General features: G+C 41.3%; 1 protein-coding gene across 1 annotated transcript in view; it reads right to left on the reverse strand.

The window, feature by feature from the left end:
* Window positions 1–321: 321 nt before the first annotated feature.
* adamts6 (ADAM metallopeptidase with thrombospondin type 1 motif, 6) overlaps window positions 322–20714 on the reverse strand; it is an 80051-nt gene continuing 59658 nt past the window's right edge. The window contains exons 19-25 of the mRNA XM_034312579.2: window positions 19333–19496; window positions 16798–16936; window positions 14863–14992; window positions 13076–13280; window positions 11505–11681; window positions 7343–7499; window positions 322–3703 (exon numbers count right to left, since the gene is read on the reverse strand). Of these exons, the coding sequence (XP_034168470.2) occupies window positions 3594–3703; window positions 7343–7499; window positions 11505–11681; window positions 13076–13280; window positions 14863–14992; window positions 16798–16936; window positions 19333–19496 (1082 nt within the window). The 3' untranslated portion in view covers window positions 322–3593. The remainder of the gene's footprint in view (window positions 3704–7342; window positions 7500–11504; window positions 11682–13075; window positions 13281–14862; window positions 14993–16797; window positions 16937–19332; window positions 19497–20714) is intronic.

Below are 20714 nucleotides of genomic sequence, written 5' to 3' on the forward strand. Positions count from 1 at the left end.
GCAGACTTTTTATAAGTTGAACCAATCACATTACTCGCTGTCTAGTCCCAGGAATAAACTGCTTTCACACACAATGCAGTCACACCTGCGTTTTTATAGTGAACCCCAGACCCCGGAGTGTTCAGGTGGACCAGAGATCAGTTCCCAGGTACAACCCTTTCACACTCGAATAAACTCTGACATCGCAAGTGTAAAAATGAGTGTTAAACTTCTCAAACACCTGACAGTCTTCTTCATTAGGTACGCTGATGATCTGTGGAACACGTGAGTGACGACTGCAGCCACAACGTTCAGAGAAAGAACATCCTCATTGCAGCCAAACCCTTTAACATTCTCTTTATTTGGGATTCAATACATACTGTACGATTCACCAATAATAGTGTACAAGCCAAAGATTCAGACTGTTACGGTTACTGTGGGATTATTTATCTATTTTTTTTTTTTGCTCATCATTTGTAAACTGATATTTTTTCTTTTTGAGGACTCCCTCTTTGACAATACGCAACACCTGACCAGAACATGCATACAAACATTCACACACTCTTGAGGCCACAAAAGCATTTAAACACACACTTTGCGATGGTGCTCTGGTAAATTCAAGCTCTTCCCTAGACTAAAAAAAATGGTGACGGGAATAATTTCACTGCATTGTTTTTTTTTTGTTTTGTTTTCAGTTTGCATGCCGTGAAACGTACGACAAGTGACACGTGGAAATAAATTAGCATATAATTTACAATTGAAAAATTAGTAACAGTGTACCAACATTTAACACTGAATATAAAATACAAGCAATTTATCGCAAATGGAAAAAAAAAAAACTAAACAAAACGCTCACTTCTATAGGTACAGGATAAGTGATGTGACATTCAGAGACACGAGTTCACAGCGATGAGTGAGTACCAGTTTCATGTTTGTCCTCTGTTTTTGGGAATCTTGGTCTTTGTGGCCTCCGTTTTTCAAAGCCAGTAAACTTTTACTTCAAGCCTCAGGATTTTGGTGTCCGGCTGTTCAATGTTCACTCGAGTAAAAGTCCCAGTTTAAACATTTTATTACACAAAAACATAACTGTTCTGACGTTGTATTGGTGGCTACAACAGAGTAGCAGCAGCAAAAAAGTTAGCACGGGTTGTTAGATCTGAAACGGGCCGTGGTCCTGTTACTCCTCTACCTTTGTTTCTTGGAATCTCGGATGAGTTTTCCGGTAATCGATCGGTTCCATGTGTGATGTACCGCTTGCATTGAGAGCAGGTGGATTGAACGGGGTTTACACAACTCTGGAACCTGCATTACCATCTCAATAATCAAGATAGTGTGAGGTAAAACAACAAACATTGACTGTAAAAAAAAAAAAAAAAAAAAAAAAAAAAACAGCCCATGATTGTCCTCCTTTAAGGGTTGGTGAGAAATGAAGCTCTTGTTAGCACCAGAGGACTGAAAGGATCAAGGCTTCCTCTTGAGAAGGTCAGAAGAAGGAGGGAACAAAACAGGGAAAAAAGCACCACCGATCATGGAGGGTTCTGTGAAGTGTGTTTCCGAAGAGGAGTGAGGGAACGAGGGAACGAGGGAACGAGGGAAGGCACGTGTCTGGAGGAGGTAGTCCTTATTCTGAGCGGATGTTCGAGCTCTGGCGTGTCCCCCCTAAACGCCTTGACCATTTATTCTGAGCTCCAGTCGAATGCTGAAGGAGACACGATCCTCGGTCCTCTCCGCCGGGGAGGAGGTGGGCGCGTGATTGCGTCTGGATTTTTTCTGCTACAAATGAATTCATATCCTCTCATTATAGCGCATACAATGTCTTTCAGACCCCAGGCATTTTAAACAGTACAAAAAATATCACGGATTTGAACATTCTTTAAAAAAGAAAACAGAAACAGAATGGCTATGTCTTTTTTTTTTCTTTCCTTGACGGAGGTTTGGAAGCCGTATCTGGGCGTTGTTCCGTCCTCCTTTACTTTCTAATGTGATTTTCAGGCCTTGTTTGAGTGTCACAAACACAATGGTGGAATTCTTTGGCCTGTGGTCATGTGACTCGGCTTAGTAAAACAGGTGGCCCCACGGCTGGAACATCTGGAATCCTAACACTCACAACTTCCAAACGAGCACCAAACAGCACCGGCGCTGCCTCTGCACCTCACTGAGCGGCGTTTACTCCAGCCGCAAATTTTAAACCAATCCGACAATTAAAAATGTCGTGAAATGTGATTAGGGAAAGTTTATAAAGTGTTATATTGTGGCCATGTGGAGTTAATAATCCTTAATGTCTGTCTGATGGATGTCGAGCCGAGCTACAGGATGTGGACAAAATAACGGAAACACCACGTGAATAGGACTTGAAGTCATTAAAGTAGTTTCCAAAATGGCAACATGTGAGTCTTACAGAGGGAAGTGTTTGAGATCCGGGATTCCGCACGGATTCTGTGTGAGTTTTCAGCAGGAGGAATTTAAAATCTGGATCTCCTTCTGGGAGTCGCTTCTGGTAGCGACCCATTTTATACCTCCGAGTTAATCTAGATGAACTTTAACCCCGCAAATCCCGGACGTGTAAGCCAATAGAAAACGAGAGAAGTGCTGAGGTCATGCATTTCTGGAAGACTCAACATGGAGGACCTTTTTCTTATTACAGTTTCAGGAAAGCAGCAATTTGTACATACAATCACATTCTGAGCAACTGATTAGCAGGAGCTAACATGCTAGCACAAACTAGCTGAATGATGATGATGATGTTCTTTATAAGTAGCTAACAAGCTAGCGTCATTCCCAAACAACACACTAGCGGCGTAGCGAGATACGGTTAGCTGTCCGCTGAAGCAGTACTTTCCCTCCAGAAACACGTCACACCAGCACCGCCCATCATCTTCCCTTTTCTTTCACCACTCAGCTCTTATCAGCTGATAGAATTTCTAATATTGCAGAAATCCTCTGTGTGCAATCACAAATGTATTCCTATGCAGAAATTCTGAAGGGCGTGTCTTTGAGTCCATATATAGTCTCAAAGACACGCCCACTGGTCATCAGTCGCACTTTTTCCCAGCAGTAAATTCATATATTTTAGCAGTTTCTTTTATTTTGTCCACTTCTGTACAAAATTGTATGAAAATGGGATTATATTAGGAGAATTCACTGCCACAGCAGACCCAAGTGTGTGTGTGTGTGTGTGTGTGTGTGTGTGTGTGTAAGAGAGAACATGTGAAACACTTTTGGGTATTACACAGTTATAATAAACCTCTTTAGCGGTGCCGCTTCTGCATATGATGTGTCCAGCACTTTGGATTACGACAGACAGACAGACAGACAGATAGACAGACGTCAATAACAATTATAATAACAACAATAATAATTATTATTATAATAAAATAACAATAATGACCATATTATTAAGTTCCCACTTCACAGAAGTGAAAATAAAAATAAAACGTGTCAGCATGCTGCTGATCAGTGGTATGGGTTCCACAGGGCTGAAAAAGCAGGTGTGTGTGTGTGTGTGTGTGTGTGTGTGAGAGAGAGAGAGAGAGAGAGGAGAGAGAGAAAGAGGAAGCAGCTTTGTCCTCCAGCCCACGTCGTCTTGGTCTCTCTCGTCTCTCTCTGCAGGATCATCAGTGTCCTTGGCAGGTTTTGCAGCACATCTGTCTGAAGTAGGCACGGCTGCAGAATTTGAACTTCAGCACCAGTGGGCAGTACGCCACCTTGTTTACGTCTTTGCACTCTAAAGAGAGGAGGAAAAGAAGAGAGGATAAGTGGAGGGTAAAATCAATAAAATTCCTTGCTTACAAACGTCTGGATAAGCGACTAACCTGACGAGATATTTTAATATTTATCATGAGATATTTTAATATTTATCATGAGATATTTTAATATTTATCATGAGATATTTTAATATTTATAATGAGATATTTAATATTTATAATGAGATATTTAATATTTATCATGAGATATTTAATATTTATCATGAAATATTTAATATTTATCATGAAATGGAGTCTGGGGGAATGAGTAGTAAGGATGAGCGAGCTTTACTAATAAGTGTTGTGTGCAGAGAGCTGAGCTGAACCGTGTGTGTGTGTGTTTGTGTGTGTGTGTGTGTCTGTGTGTGTCTGTGTGTGTGTGTGTGAGAAAATGCTGAAAAGCACTCGCAAACAAAAACAATACACAAAAACAAAATCAAAAAGTCCCAAGTTTGCCTCCTGTTTCCTCATTTACTCAAAATCCCACGAGTCGCATTTACTTTTTATTTTATACATTTATTTATTTATATATTATTTATTGACTTACATTTTTATTTACTATCTTACATATTTATTTATTTACTTATTTTTAATTTATTTATACCACGCATGCTGTTAGCAAACAAACTGTCCAAGTGTGTAAATTATTTGCAGTCATTAAATCATTTAAGTGCGAATGAAATGCATTTAAAACATGAGGTTTGCTGATAACTCGTCATTTTTACACTGTTTTTATTTTTCTGTCCACATCTGAATAAGTATTTTGCAGTGTTGAGTGGGAACAGAGGCCCGCAGTGAGGACTGAAACTCCTCAGACAGCGGAGAGGGTTTTTTTGGGGAGAACACGTGCAGCGTTTCAGATTAATTGATTTGAGAAGTGCCTGGAGCGCTCGGCGTCTGTAGGAGATGAATGTTGCCAGTCGTCAGATTAAGGCTTATATTTCAGGTGTGTTGGAATCCAGACAGTAATCACCGCATGGGCAGGAGTCCATTTTTCATTCAGCGGCACTCAGGAATGCTCTGCTGAGACTCTTCGTTTCTAATGTATGCTGCAGCTCAGACAGTAATTACCGGCTCCTATAAATCTCCGCCGCCGGTTCCCCTGTGACGCTCAGCACTCAGTGGTACTGTTAGTACTGTTAGTACTGTTGGTACTGTTAGTACTGTTAGTACTGTTTGTACTGTTGGTACTGTTAGTACTGTTTGTACTGTTAGTACTGTTTGTACTGTTGGTACTGTTGGTACTGTTTGTACTGTTGGTACTGTTTGTACTGTTGGTACTGTTGGTACTGTTTGTACTGTTGGTACTGTTAGTACTGTTTGTACTGTTGGTACTGTTGGTACTGTTTGTACTGTTGGTACTGTTGGTACTGTTTGTACTGTTGGTACTGTTAGTACTGTTGGTACTGTTGGTACTGTTTGTACTGTTAGTCCTCTTGGTACTGTTGGTACTGTTGGTACTGTTAGTACTGTTAGTACTGTTGGTACTGTTTGTACTGTTGGTACTGTTAGTACTGTTTGTACTGTTGGTACTGTTAGTACTGTTAGTACTGTTGGTACTGTTGGTACTGTTGGTACTGTTGGTACTGTAGGGCTCAGTTTCATTCTCCACCTGATCTCAGTAAAGAACTGCACCGATCTCTGTACGCTCGCTAACAGTTCTGACGTTACTAACTTATAACAGGAGTCTGTTCAGGGTTTCAAGGTTTATTTACTCAGAAAGAAAGATATCTGTACTTTTCCTTCAAGAGGACATGTTCTGTACCTTTAGTATGTATAAGTGTAACTTTAAAAAACCACAAACCTCAGTATTGTGTGTGTGTGTGTGTGTGTGTTAGAGTAAGATACTGAGTGACATGAAGCGGAGTTACTGTTACTCGTCTTTTACCACAGCAATTTGTCAGTGATTATAATTTTTTATTTATTAAAGACGCAGTTAATAAGTTTAGACAAAACAACAAAACGCAGCTTGTTACTTTACTGAGAAACCGCAAAGAAGCGTAAACTCCTCTGTCCTGAAGACGTCGGAAAACTTAAACTTACAGCTTTACCTCTGACTGTTACAAAGCGCTGACACTGGAGACTCCTTCCATCAATGTTACATAAACACGTTTCTCCTTACAGAAAACTTCACCATATCGATGATTACATGTTTATTATCAGTGGAGCGTCGCTGTACACGTCCCCGTGAATGAGCCGTTACTATAGAAACGATAACGTATTAGAGCGAGAGCATTAATATAAACCTGCGCTACTGTCAGAGCTGCTGTTATAGAGAATTAATCAACACCCGACGACCAACAGTTCAGAGTTTGATGAAGAATGCATTAGTTCAATTTTTAACTTAATGGATTAAATGAAGGCCTGAATGTTGTTGATCTCATTTGTGCAGAATGTGTTTATTTCACTTCCAGACATAACGGTGTAAATTTACTGAGGAGGTAAACATTAAGCACCTGCTACCTGCTGATCTTTCTTTTGTTTTTCTCCTGTAGGTAGCGTTAAGCATCTCATTACACTCCTCGATGCAGGAGGAGACACAGAACCTGGAATCATGTCTCTCAGAGCAATCACGAGGCTCTCGATCCTCAGCGCCGCCTCACTGCCATGTGCGTAGTGAAGCACTGAGAACCTGAACTGCCTTATCACCATCAGCGCCTCTTCCTTTATTACACTCCTTGAAATAAAACACAGACTTTCCATCACTACTTTCCATTAAGGCACAATTAAGTGCAAGATTAAGGTCCATTTGGAGGACTGATCTGATATGGAAAGGAAAGCTGTTGAACAGTTTGGGTGCCAATAATTATCGCACTTTTCCACCAGACACTGTGACTTCACCAGCCAGAGACATTATCACTAATCTGTAATCAGTAAACTACTTTTAGCTCTGCCTGCAACGTGTGAAATATTTTGTGTTCTTTTAATAAATAGGAGCTGAAAATCTGATTTAGCGTTAACCACGTGACAGTCAGGAAGCGTTATTGCATCATAAACCGCAGCAGCCAATCAGCTTCCAATATGCAAATGACACGAGAGCTGATAAAACCTCAGACTGGTTTACCTGAGGAAGGAAGCAGACCTTTGAGGGTTTCTCAAAGGTTCCTTAAATTGTTGAAAGTTCTAGCTTTCCACAAGTGTTCTACTTTTCTAAAACAGAGAAGAATTTTCTGTAGAACCCTTAGAGAACTGTAGGATGCTAGAAGAAAAAGGTTCCTCTACGTGTTCTTTGTAAAGGCTCTAATAAGTTCTGGTCTCCTACTCAGATGGTTACAGGTACATAGAACCTTTAAAGATTCCCCCAGACAGACAAACCCAAGAACAGTTCTACTTATAACCTTTTCTGAACCAGAAACCATTTGGTGTAGGAACAAACCGAGGAACCCTTTAGTGCACACTCTCAGAAATAAAAGGGTTCTTCAAGAGCTGTCTGGATGGTTAAGAGGTCTACTGATGTCCTAATTGGATGGTTCTGGTGTCCTCTTGGATGGTTAAGGGACTTACAGACATTTGTCTATGGTTCTACATAGAACCTCTTTATTTTATTTTATTTTATTATTTTTTTCTAACTGATATGTCAAGCAATTCAATGTTCACTTTAGGAAAGTCCTGGTACTCACCGTCACCGTTGGCAATGGGCGTGGCATCACATTTACTCTCACACGGCTGTATCATGCTGGGACGCAGAGCCTCGGGACAATCGCTAGACGGCTGTCCGGTGTAGGACAAACACTGCACCGTCCGTATCTGCTGTCCCAAACCGCACTGTGCAGAACACTACACACACACACACACACACACACACACACACACACACACACACACACACACAATTAGCATCTATTAATCCTGCTAGTCCCGTAGGTAGCCTCCCAATCCAGACCTTTAGCTTCACTCGAGACCCTACTAATTTTCGTCAGTAAACTGACTGTCTCACAGGCAACCAATCACAGACCTTCTCTGTGTTTGTGTTCACCTTTAAAGGTACAATAATAATTTTTTTTTTTACATTTTCTTTCCTTACTAGTAGAAATAGCCTGGGAATGTGTAGAACATCAGCACGAGTGTTGCAGAGAAAACCTGTTTGGGAAAACTGCTTGTCTGTGTTTACATGGGCCCCCTGTCAGTCATTTTTATAGACACGCCCCCAAAGCCTGTCACTCCGCCCCCATCTCAGACTGTTTGGAAAGAGTAATATGGCGGTAAGCGCCCAGCACAGCCAGATACTTCCACTGTGAGCAAAAATCCAAAAAACTGCTTCCAAAAAACTTACAAGAAATGTAATAAATCCAGAATAAACATTTTGCAATTTTCAAAGATGGACAAACTTATTTCTGATGAAAGGGATGAAATTGGATGAGGAATTAACAGTATTGTTCCTTTACAGTTTACAGTTTGTAATCACAATCTGTGTTAAAACATTCTACTGTTTAAATGTCGAGCTTTAGATAACGAATCAAAGAGAAACATTTTTATCAGTTAGAGAGGCAGGTAAGGTTGTGCTTTGGATATTGCACCTGCATAGGAATGTATGTAATGCTAGTTAAATCCTGTGCAGCTAACAGTCAGCTGAAAACCTCATGGAAGCTCATTACAAAGAAAAACAGGATAACCATTTTCAAGTTTTTATAGTGTTCTATAAAGTGGAGAGACGGGAGTGAAGTTATCTCTCCTAATTCAGTACAACAGATGTTAGGTACTCTTATCACCTGTTTCTAAATAACGAAGTAAGGTTATTTCGTCTTATCGCTCGAAAGCGACATGATCCTCAGTAATGCTAACTCTAACTGAACTCTTCTTCCCATCGTAGATTCTGGGGGCGTGGCTTTGTGTACATGTTGTTGTACTTCATCTACTTCACCACTAGAGCTTCAGTCTTGATGAAACTTCACTAATGCACCTTTAAGATTCTGAAGGTTGTGGCCAGAAAAGTGTGCGAAAGGCATACGTTTTATTTAATGTATAAATCAGCATGAGTGTGTTTGTTTCTGTGCCTTCTTATGTTTTCAGCATTACAGAAATGAAGTGGATGTGTCCTGATGCTGAGCTCATCTTTATTCAGGCTTAGTTTATCCTGCACCATAAACACATCCTTAAGCACTGAAGCTCAGAGTGGACACTCGGCTACTGGTGGAAGGTCAGTGCTTTATTTTCACTGAAGTTTGCACTACTGTCATCTGTTGTATATTATAGAGTCGGTGTTTAGGGACGAGGGGATGAGTGGGTGGAGGGGTTTACACACGACAAACGTTAAAGACTTCTGATTTTTCCAGTTGTCTCCTCACACTGTGAGCCAATGGAAAAAACGAGCCGTTGCTCAGTGACCGAATGCAACACACAAACGCAGCTCATTGCTCGCTCATTGGGACGGGATGGTAATGAGCGCCGTGCTTCAGAAGCGCTGACGTTCTGCGATTGGCTCGGTGTGTGTACGTGCGTGAGAGAGAGCAGAAAGACGTGATGGCAGCTCCAGGATCTCGGCAGGACTTCTAGTAACCTCAAATGAGTTTCCAGCAGCCTGTGACGCTCCCGGATCGTTCCTTCTGAATTCACAGCTGAGTCACAGGCGGCTTTAAACCAATCACCTTTCAGCCTGCGGCGCTCCGGTCAGAGCTCTTCCTGTTAATTAAAGAGAATTATGGCTTGTTGTTCTAGAGGAGGATCCTGAAACTTTTCTGGATATTGTCTACATTTAGACCATCGCTGTCCTCCCATCCGGGCCGTAATCCGCTCATCGGGCACGACGCCAAATCATAAGTGCTCTGGATACGAACAAATTTATTCAGAGATCACTCGCAGGAGCGTTTACATAAGGACCGTGGTGTTCATGAAAATCCAGTTCGTTTGGAAAGACTTTTGTATCCTTACACTTCACTCCTGAGTTTGTGTAAATGTTGCCTATAAGGAGACTCGCTAACGTGAACCTCGAATGATCGGCTTCAAAACGTGTAATTATCACTGAGTTCCTGTGAGTTTATGTACGGATTACACCAACACGTTTAAATCACTTCTTTATTTCAGTTTAATCAACATTAATGCCTTGAAAGAAAGTGATTCCAAAACAAATCCATAAATTAAGACAAATAAGACTAGCCATCCAATAAGGACAAAAGTAATGGCGCCCTATAAAGGTTACTGTGCGTCTTTGGTAACTGCGGTGGCTGAGCTGCGTTACTGGAAGATTTAGTGCAGGCTGCACTTAGGAGGCTCTTTTTCTGTTTAGTCGCCATTTTGTCATTTTCAGCTCTTTGCCTTTTATGGAGTTTTGTGGGTGTGGCTGAATGTAAACGTAACTGGCAGTATTGATTACACTTATTAAACTGGTCAGGTCTACATTTCTAGACAACATGAGCTGCTGAAGCCCTGCCCGAGTTTCTTTAAAATCACTCAAATAATCCACATGAAAACAAAACCTTTCCAAATCTGCAAAGCTTTTTCTTTCTCTTTCTTTCTTTCTTTCTTTTTAAAAGTTCCTTAAATGAACTGTATCTGAAGTTTGACCTCGTGTCTGGCACCGATGCAGATTTGCTGGAAAATTCAAACTTATAATACAAGCCTGAATACTTTTATACTGTTATTGTTTTTATCATCAGTTTTGCCAATAAAATCTTTTACAAGTTTTTGGTTTAAAAAAAAACCCAGAAGAGCACTTTTTTAGGGCACGGGATTGAAATGTTTCTGAACTAGAGAAGCAGCTTTAGGTCTGTAGTGCTGCGGAGAACATGTCCTGAGCTGCAGATCTGAGAAACAGTCACTAATCAAAGTGCACTTTCTTTCTCGTCATGTTCTTGGCCCTGACGCAAGCCTCGTCTTCAGCGGAGATAAAGTTCAAACATTCACAACGACGCTATGACCATCGGTCAGATCTAACTCTCTCTCTCTGTCTCACGGTCGCACGTCACTGCCTCTCTAAAGCCCTCAGTTTATCATCCGAGTGTAAATTCTGCTGACCGCTCACTAAAACACACGTTCTCTTACGCAGGAGCTCAGCTGGAGCTCACGTCTCTTCTACACACACACTGAACTGTATTAATATCACGTTCTTGTACACCAGCCTCACAAATTATTATATATATTCAGTTAAAATAAAACTAGGGTAGAAAACGTAGTGCAGGATACAGTACGGAAACTCGATTCTGCCAGCTACAAGTAAAAAACATTGTATGATCAATAAGTTTTCTTCTGTTTCTGGCAGCAGACGTTTCACTGACCGTCTCATGAGGCAGCGCTTACTGACCAATTTTTTAAAACCCTCGTTAACTTTTGTGCAGTTGCCCTGATAGGAAAACCAAAGTTCCTGTGTAATATGTTAAGAAAATTTAAATTTAAAATTTGACATAATTCGATGATTCTCATTTAACGTACAAGGCCACTGCAAGAAAACGTCATTATTGTAGTAAATGTCATTAATGTCAAATGTAAATATGAATTTATTTTAAGATTAAAAAAAGTTCCATTTCAACAAACCTCTAAATCTTGAAAAATAAATTAAAACTTTGGGATAATTCTGCCAGAAATGGAGGAAAAAACCTCTACACTAATATATAACCTCTACGTTTATTATATACGTATATATACGTTTAAGTAAACATTAATATTTTATTTAAAAAAAAAAGCATTTTGAGACTTGAGTGTTTCAGACACAGATAGAAAGATTGATAGACATGCACACAAAGACACACACTCTCTCTCTCTTTCTTTCTCTCTCACACGCACAGACGCACAGACAGAGAGACAGGTGTGGGTTTGCTGATGGGGATTAGTGTAACGCCGTGTGCGTACCTGTCCCCACTCTCCGGGAATCCAGCGTGGAGGTGGACAGCGGCCCAGACTGCAGCGCATCCTCACCGGGGGTTTGATCAGCTCTGAACACAGCGCTGGTGGGAACGTTTTAGTCAGATCACTGCTCTTACACAACACGATGCGGTGTTTAAAGCCGTGGCCACACTTCGGAGTGCACTACACACACACACACACACACACACACACACACAGACAACGTTATTCAACAATACTCTTTTTACAACCATAACATTTAAAGTCTCGGGGTTCTGATTGAGGCGTGTGCAGTCCAGGAGGTCCACGAGCATCTCTGTAGCTGTTAAACACGTCTGATTCATTCACTACAGTCGTGTCTTCACTCAGAGAGACGCAGTCTGGCTTCCAGAAGCATCACACTACAGAATCAGCGCTGGGTAAAGTCCTGCATGTTTTATATCACATCTCTAATTTCTGGTTCCTCATTTCCCAAATGAAGTTTTCCACTAGAGTGCTTCTCGTTTCTTTAACCCTTAGGAGTCTGAGGCATGTTTTTGGATCCTGGAGATGTTTTGACATTTATTCTTATTTCAGTTCCTTATAGCATATTAATGGCAAAACTCTCATTACACTACATTCAGCACAATTTCTGCTACAATTTCTGCTTCTGAGTACTGGATTATGTAGACCAGAGTGTTTGCTACAACACGTTGTGAAAACCATCCTGTTCATTCATTCACATAAAACAGTGCGTTGATTTAATATTTGTCTTGGATTTGAAAGTAGACGTTTCACGGTTTCTATACACAGATTTCTCATCTCTGTGCCACAATTACATGCTGAGTTTCGCTTCATTTTTGTGACGCGCTCCAGATAAAAGTCCACGGAGATGGACACAGAGGAAAGCGCATCCGGTTTGGTTTCTGTATTTTAGAAAAGCACAACATTTTGTTTTTATTGTGAGTGGACACATTTAAAAGTAAACCCTTTACAGTTTCGAATGATGTCTTCCTCTTTTCTGTATGATCATAAGTGACGGAGTATTTGAACTCGTTTCCTTTCCTATCTTCCCTTCCTGGCATCTTATCTTCACAGGAAAGAGAATGTTCTTCACGTGCAGCAAAACTACAAGTTCATATTTTTAAAAATAACTGAAGCGATTATTTTTTGGAGATTCCAGTAGAGATGTGTTGTCCTTTGGAGAGTGTGTGGACTGCGTGGGCAGAAATGCGTGCGCACCACTGTTCACTTTCTCAGACTGAGCATGAGAAAGACTTGAAAGACTCGTACATTTCAGGTTCATTAATCTCAACATGAAAAAAAAGTGCACCTCCTATTCATATCTGTGTTTGTATTCATTCAGTAGAGAGTATCTGTTCATATAACGTATTCATATTCAGTTTCATTCCTACGCTAGACGCTGTAGAGAAACCTCTGTCCTGACAAACCAGAAGAAGCTCAGAAGCTTGAACTGTAATCTCAATCATCTTAACTAAGTCTATAACTAATCCCCTAATGATGATCTAGACATGTTTAATCTCTCAGAAGTGGCTGTAGTTCTCCAACCCGGAGTAGAACCTGCGTGATGCTCTCACCTCAGACCAATCCAGAGGAACCCACTGTGGAGGACAGGACTGATTGTTGCAGCTCTCGCGCTCGATTGGTCGATGTGTCAGGCAGTGAACGTCCTCCAGGTTCTCCTCGTCTGCAGGGCCGATTTTGCGGATGCAGAGAACCGTGCGCATCCGCGTCCCTCCGTCACACGACTTACTGCAGTCTGACCAGTCGCCGATAAACCACCTGGAGCACACACCATCTCTCTTATTTCTACACCAAAACGTGTTACTTACACAGATCATATCGACAACTTTACTATTTTTTTTATTTATTTTTTTTTTAAAGGCGGTTGGATGGTAGAGATTTAATTTTAAAGTGAAAACCCTCCATTTTCTCCAAGGAGTCTTTAAAGGTTCCTCCAGATGGACAAACCAAAGAAGTGTTTATTTTCTAAGAGTGTAGTAAAGCTCAGTCCTGGAATAATCCTAAATGTTTATAAACTGACCTTCCAGAGCTGATCGAACTGATTAATGTAATCGTGTCTCATCAGCGTAGAACTGAAATTCAGCGTTATTTTGGGGAATGAAATGTCCGAGTGTCTGGATATAAGAGGAGGATAATAGTGGGCCTAATCCCGAACCCTGTGGGACACTGTACTGAATTTTTTAGGATCTGAAGAATCTCCATTAACGCTAACAAACTGATAATGGTCTAGCAAATAAGATCTAAACCAGGCATGAACTTGTGTGTCTAATCAAGTCCAATAAATCATCTTGGTCAATAGTGTGAAATTTATTAGTTATAAAAGTGCAAATTAAAGCAATAAGCCACTCGAGGACGTGCCTTAAAGTGAGTCTATTACACATGACGTGAAAATGACTGTAACACACACCTCTGAGTGGCTTTTATAAAAAGAATGACAAAAACCCTGATCAAATCCAAACATTACTGTATTCTGTGGACAGAAGAATGAGTTTAGTGTAGCAGCTTTACTGGTTTAAATCCTGGTGCATTAATACGGAATTCAGTTTTTCATGACGTGCTCATGATATAAGCAAATTAACCATCAAACCTCGTCATTAGTGAGAAGGTTAGAAAGAGATCAGGACAATAACACAGAGCTGTCAGGCATGTGGAGGTTCTCTGAGGTTCTCTGAGGAACGCGGGGGCTGGTGGAGCTGGGAACAGGTTTGTGATGGTGTTATGAGTGATGTCTATCTTTCAGTTCAGGTTCAGTTCTACCTCCACTGGCACAGAGCCGCAGCTGAAAGACCAAAAACCATTTCATCCCATATTCTTTTTCCCTCAACTGAGACTCTGCACAGCTGACTGAGCTCTGATTGACTGCACGGCCCATTGGCAGGAGAAGGGAAGTGTAAGGTTTTGGCCTCGTGCATTATGGATACTGTCCCTCGAGACTTCATAAACTTGATTTCTGATGCAATTAAACACAGGTGGGCACTTTTTACACTTTTCTCCTCCATGTCTGATGCAGAGGCTTTTTTCCTTTTCTTCTTTTGGCATGGGTTTATATCCTAAATAGTTCACAAATGAAGAAATAAATCATGTTGTGTTTGGGGTTTGAGTGTTTTCTGCAAAAGCAGGTGAGGTATGAATGGTTCTGAACTCTGCAATGAGGACAAATCACAAGATATCACAAGATGGAATGGCTATTATTATAATCGTTATTATTTTTTAGGAATTGTGGTGTTTTGCTGAATCTGGAAACCCGAGATGAAGTTTTGAGTGTAACCAGCACGCGATAACAGCAGGCCTCCTAAATGAGCAGAGGATGAATCTTGTTTATGGTAACTCCTGTACTCACTCAGGTGGACACGGTTCCGTGTTACAGGGCCTCTGGTTCTCCGGTGGTTTTCCGTCAGGATCGCAGTAGCTGTTCTGGACCACCGAGCTGTCGTCCAGCCTTTTGCAAACCACCTCCTGTTTCTGCGAGCCTGTGAACACAGTGAAAATTCACATCATTTCTGCGATTTTCTCTCAGAAGTCTGTCTCTGATACTACTCCCTGAAGTGTCATGTGGCTGTGCGGTCAGCGTGCACGCGCTAAAAACAAGCCGCTTCCTCCAGAGGGCCGCTCGCTGACAGAGCGCTCGGTGCCCAGAGAAGGCCGGGAGCTGGATAATGTTCCCCTCAGCGGTATTTCTAGGTGTGTAAATGCCTCAGTTTTTAAGTGAGTGTCTTGCTGAATGACTTTTACAGAGAAGCCCTTCTTTTCTTTGGCTCTTGATTGCGAGATTAGTGCGGTGAGAGTCGGAGCCAGCACTGCACTGTGTGCTCAGCAGACGAAGCCATCGGTGCTGCTCCGTACGGGGCCTCCAGAGGAAAAAAAATATGAAAAGCTGAAGTTAAACCTGGTGAATGCCAAGCCTGGCCAGCCTGCAAGGCCACCATGTGTGTGAGAGAGAGAATATTCTACCCCTCCATACACACATTTTTATTCTATCAGCCCTGTCGGGGGAACCCATTATTTTGAGAAATTGAAAAGGCGGTCCGCTAAGCTGTGAGAGCTTGTTATGTCTGATGCTTACTCACAGTGATGCTGAAATCATGTAAAATAATAATGCAAGTCAGGGTTTGGACCGTGTCGTTTTCAGCTCGAGCTGAATGCGCTTCTTTCTGTGCCCCTGCACCATCACGCAATAAAAAAGATTTACCTCGACATTGGTTTACAATCTAGCACTATTGTGAGTATCGTTCTAAATAAGGCTTCTCTAAATAAACCTGTTATTGGACTCGCAACAATGAAACAGCGGCGTGAAAAACAGGCAAAACTCAAGCCAAGCATCTGGACTGGTGCAAATGTGATGTAGTGTCTTAAAAGACTATTCCAACACTTTATAGCTTTTAACATCAAGAAAGGCAACAGGGTTTAAATCCTCGCGGTGGAATTCGCCAGACGAAGGGCTTCGAGTCTGCCAAGGAGGAACGTTAACAACAAAACATCTCGCAAATGACATAAGTGTTGCTCGGGGGGATTTTCAGATTAGCGTAAATGAGGTGGAGTTCAAGGCGCACTGCGTGTGCACTCCGTGGTGGTCGAAATCCCTCTCCCCACCCACACCCACACCCACACCACTCCGCCCCCACCCTCTTACTGCAGTCCAGTCTGCGGCGTTTGCATTTTTTCGGCCGCGTATCGCAAGCACTCTGAATGTTTTCAGTGGCCGCAGCTTGAGAGGGGAAAAAAAGCGCAGAGAAGGAAAACTATTTGTTGTTGTAAGGAAGCCATTTGCGTTTGGCGAGGCTGAGCACAGTCTGGTTGTGTTTGAGGTGAGAGCTCACATTAATGTGTGGTTCTGGCGTTCAGAACTGCAAATCAGAGGCAGGCCTCGGACTGGGCCATGAATTCAGACGATAGCAGAGATAGCAGAGGAGAAATATCATATCTGAAGTTCATATCATAACTACTGTGCTATGCATAAGTATTCACACCCCCCCACCACCCTTTGGACTTTTCCACATTTTGCAGTTTTAGAACCTGGAACTGAAATGGACAAAAAAATTCAAATCAATATAGTTTGCAAAATTATTTACAATTTTCCACGTTGCTACATTACAAAATGTGGAAGAGTTTAAGAGGTGAACAACAAATAAGAGAAGCACCTACAACTATACGATTCTCCAGGTGGTTTAATAAAGTTCTCAGGGTTTCTGATTTCTACCTGCAGCTGTACAGGTGAGCATTGCACCTGCGTGCATGTGTGTGTGTGTGTGTGTGTGTGTGTGTGTGTGTTTCTCACCTCCTGCGCAGGTGGCTGAGCACTCAGACCAGGGCAGGTGGTGCCAGGTGAAGCCCACGTCGTTGTCCCCGCTGCCCGTGCGCTGGATGGGAACGTTAAACTTGTACCTGATACCTGGATTCTGTTCCTGCAGTAGCACCTGCACACAGAGTGTGTATCACCACAGGTCTGAGATCAGCTGTAACACATTACACTTCCCTAATCTAACATTATTTACTGCATTGACTCGCAGTACACCACAGCGCTGCCCAAGGTATTGATTAGTTTTCTATAACAGCAGCTCTGACTGTAGTGAAGCTGCAAATCACAGGTTTATATTAATGCACTCGCTCTGATCCGTTATTGTTTCTGTAGTAATAGTGAAATTTTCTGTAAGGAGAAACATGTTTATGTAACATGTATGGAAGGAGTCTCCAGTGTCAGCGCTTTGTAACAGTCAGAGGTAAAGCTGTAACGTTAAGTTTTCCGACGTCTTCAGGACAGAGGAGTTTACACTTATTATTTTCTTATTCTTAGAGAATAAAGAGAGGCTGGTGAGGGAACGAGTGTTTATAGCTGCTGTAACGTAAGTGACAACTTGCTCTATGAACATTAAATGTAACTATAAACGGGTAAATATTATGGCAAGTTGTTCTTTAATAAATTGCAATTTTTAATCATTGCCTAAGTGCTGTGGTATAAGAGGAATAAAACACTTGGGGTGTGAGAGTAACTCTGCTTCATCGCACCACTCCGTCACTCAGTATTGTACTGTAACAGAACGACACACACTCAGTGTTTATTACTTTCATTTAAGCAGTGACTCAGTTAAAGTGTCAATTCAAAACATTCCTTATTATAAAAATCATTTTTATGGCTGTTCTTTTTAAGATGACATTATTAATACTTGTTCTAGTTAATGAGCTTCAGATAAAACCCAAAATTAGTCAATAAAGCTTAATAAGAACTGTAATAACTCTGAGTAGTTGATAATGATCGTCACCACCATAATGTAGGATTATAAAACTTATAGAATATAAAATATATACAGAATAATAAAATCTGCTCTGTGTCACTTTGGAAACCACAGGCTTAAGGAACGTGTGTGTGTGTGTGTGTGTGTAGAAGTTTACTGGCTAAACACACACACACACACACACACACACACACAGGGCGGAGTGAGGAGGTGTTTTAAACGCTCTCTGTTTGAAATTGTCTGGCTCTCTCTCTAAATAAAGTCCACATCTGTGCTCAAACCTCACTTGAACTCTGGCTCGTGGTTTTAACAGCTATATATGTGTGTGCACAGAAAACCTCTGTCTGGCCAAACACACACACACACACACACACAGAGCACATTTGTGTGTGTGTGTGTGTGTTTCATGCTGAAACGTTCTACTCCTCTGAATTTTTTGTCTGGACTGAATTGCTGGAAATACCAACAAAAATACAACACACACACACTGAAACGTGCTCTGTGTGTGTGTGTGTGTGTGTGTGTGTGTGTGTGCAGAGTCAGAGCATGACACACACAATGTACAGATGATCAGAAATACTGTTATTTTACCTTTATAGACATTCTGCTTCCCCCTACTTTTTTTTTAAAAATAAGCCAAATAATAAAATAATAAAACACCAGCGTTAATTAGAAATGTTGCACAATAACTGATAAGAACTAATTCCTTAATAAATACAGTGCAAAAGTCTTAGATAGCCTTTTTTATTATTATTTTTTAGTACAAATGTTGTTAGAGATGTTTATTTTATGACTTCTGCATTACTGAGTCCATGTGATATTTCCAAGCACTTCTTTTCCAACAAAAAAAATATCGAATATTACAGAAAAATGTTTGTGTGTGAGTAAAAAAAGCAACACATTAACAACAGACAAAAACAAGAGTCTCCAGAAGAACTGCAGCTGATTCTCCACCATGCTCCGAAAAACCTGTGTACCTGACACTACAGGTGTGTTTTTTTAAAGCAAAGCTTTTTCACACCAAATATTATTGTACATTTTTTTTATGTAGAAATGTTTAATTTCATTATTTTTGAAAGCGTCTTTGCTCTTATGCACATCACTGTATATTTGTGTTAATGTGTTCATTCACCAGTGAGGCTGGTGTTAAGATTTATTAATGTGTACATAAATAACCATTCATACTTTTTATCCTTAATGTTTGGAAAACGAGTTCGTTCCTACAGTATTGTCACTTACGTTATAGCAGCTATAAACACTCGTTCCCTCACCAGCCTCTCTTTTCTCTCTCTCTTGAAGTTAATAATAAAAAAAACAGATTTCTGAAGATGTCAGAAAACGTAAAGTTACTTAAAGCTTCACCTCTGACTGTTACAAAGCGCTGACACTGGAGACTCCTTCCATACATGTTAAATTAACACGTTTCTCCTTACAGAAAACTTCACCATCCACACCTTCTGTTCAGGACTCAGAGCTCGACAGCGCTGTGGTGTAAACATGTCTGAGATCCCTGCCTTAAGCATTCTTACTGACGGCGTTACTCTCCGTGCTTCCTGTGAATGACTTTGTAAACTACGTACCATAATGACCAGGTTCTCCGTGGTGGCCCCGAGTGCCTCCAGAGACTCCACCTCATCCGTCGGTCTCTTGTAGTGGAACGCCGTTCCTGCAATGTCGAACTTGCGAGGCCAGTCGATGGTCCATGCTCCATTGATGTAATAATCGTTTCCCTCGGATTTTAAAGCTGTGTGAGAGTGAAAGACGGCAGGTTAATCCACCGAGCCAGACAGTTCCGAGACGCTGGTCCTCCAACCGTGTCTGTGGTTTTTACACTTCACACTATATGACGCTCTGATTGGCTGTGGTGAGACTCAGCACAGAAACCCTGAAAGATGATGGGTGAAAACTGATCTCTGTACAAACCCACAGAGTGAGCAATATACCTGAGAGGAAAAAATGATGCATTTCTTTCTACAAATTTATGCAGCAATGACAAACTGAGCCTCTTTACTTCACCGCCTGTCTCTAGTTTCACATAAAATAAACACCTGAAGAACTGAACAGCAGCAATGCTCTAAACACAGTGAGTCGTATTCAGAGTCAGCAACTGAAGTCCAGAAGTTACATCAGTATTTACGTTGGGAAAGTTCCTGGTATTCAGAGTCGGGTTATGCAGCTACTTAAGTTCTGAGCTCCACATTCAGATTATTAAAATCACCTGCATGTAGATCCGCGTGCCAGTGTTTGTGTTGTGAAGGATAATCTGACCGAGCGCTCATCTGCTACTCTTACAGAGAAACTTTATCTTTATTCATCATTTTACCCATAAAATATTCCCTCCTCCAGATAAGCCATGTCTCTGATTAAGACGAACGATGAATTCTGTCGTATTTCTATATTTAAAATTGTCCTTGAATGATATACTGTAGTGAGTTTGAATGTATTTGCAGCCAGAACATACATTTCAGCGTGACATGTCGTGGTTATATTAAACTGTCAGACAGCGGCGTGGACTTCACTCGAGCCGAGATCATGCAAGAAACACACGCTTAAGTTCAAGATCAGAATGGAGTGTAACTGAGACACGTCCCTGACAAACTCCGCCCCCATCTGCGTAACTCTTACGTAAGTTCTGAATAGCACTGAAGTCTGCAGTAATGTGTGAGGTGTGAGTACTGATGTGTGTGATTTCAGTGTGAGATCCTCAGCGCGCTCCTCAGCCGTCAGCAGGATGGCAGCGTTACGGATCGCTACATTACACAGCCCTGAACACTACTTCCTTCAAAAGAGATGAAGAAAGCATGACAAAGAGACTGAGGAAAAAAAAGATGCTCAGGTGAAGGTCTGGAACAAACCCCCCTAGAAGTGTTCCAGCAGCGTCGTCAAAGCAAAAGTCCTGTCTCCAGGAACAAAACACATCTCCAGATACTCACTCCTGTCCTGATTAAGATGGAGCTAAATT

Source organism: Pangasianodon hypophthalmus, chromosome 17 (assembly GCF_027358585.1).
Source record: "Pangasianodon hypophthalmus isolate fPanHyp1 chromosome 17, fPanHyp1.pri, whole genome shotgun sequence".
NCBI lineage: Eukaryota > Metazoa > Chordata > Actinopteri > Siluriformes > Pangasiidae > Pangasianodon > Pangasianodon hypophthalmus.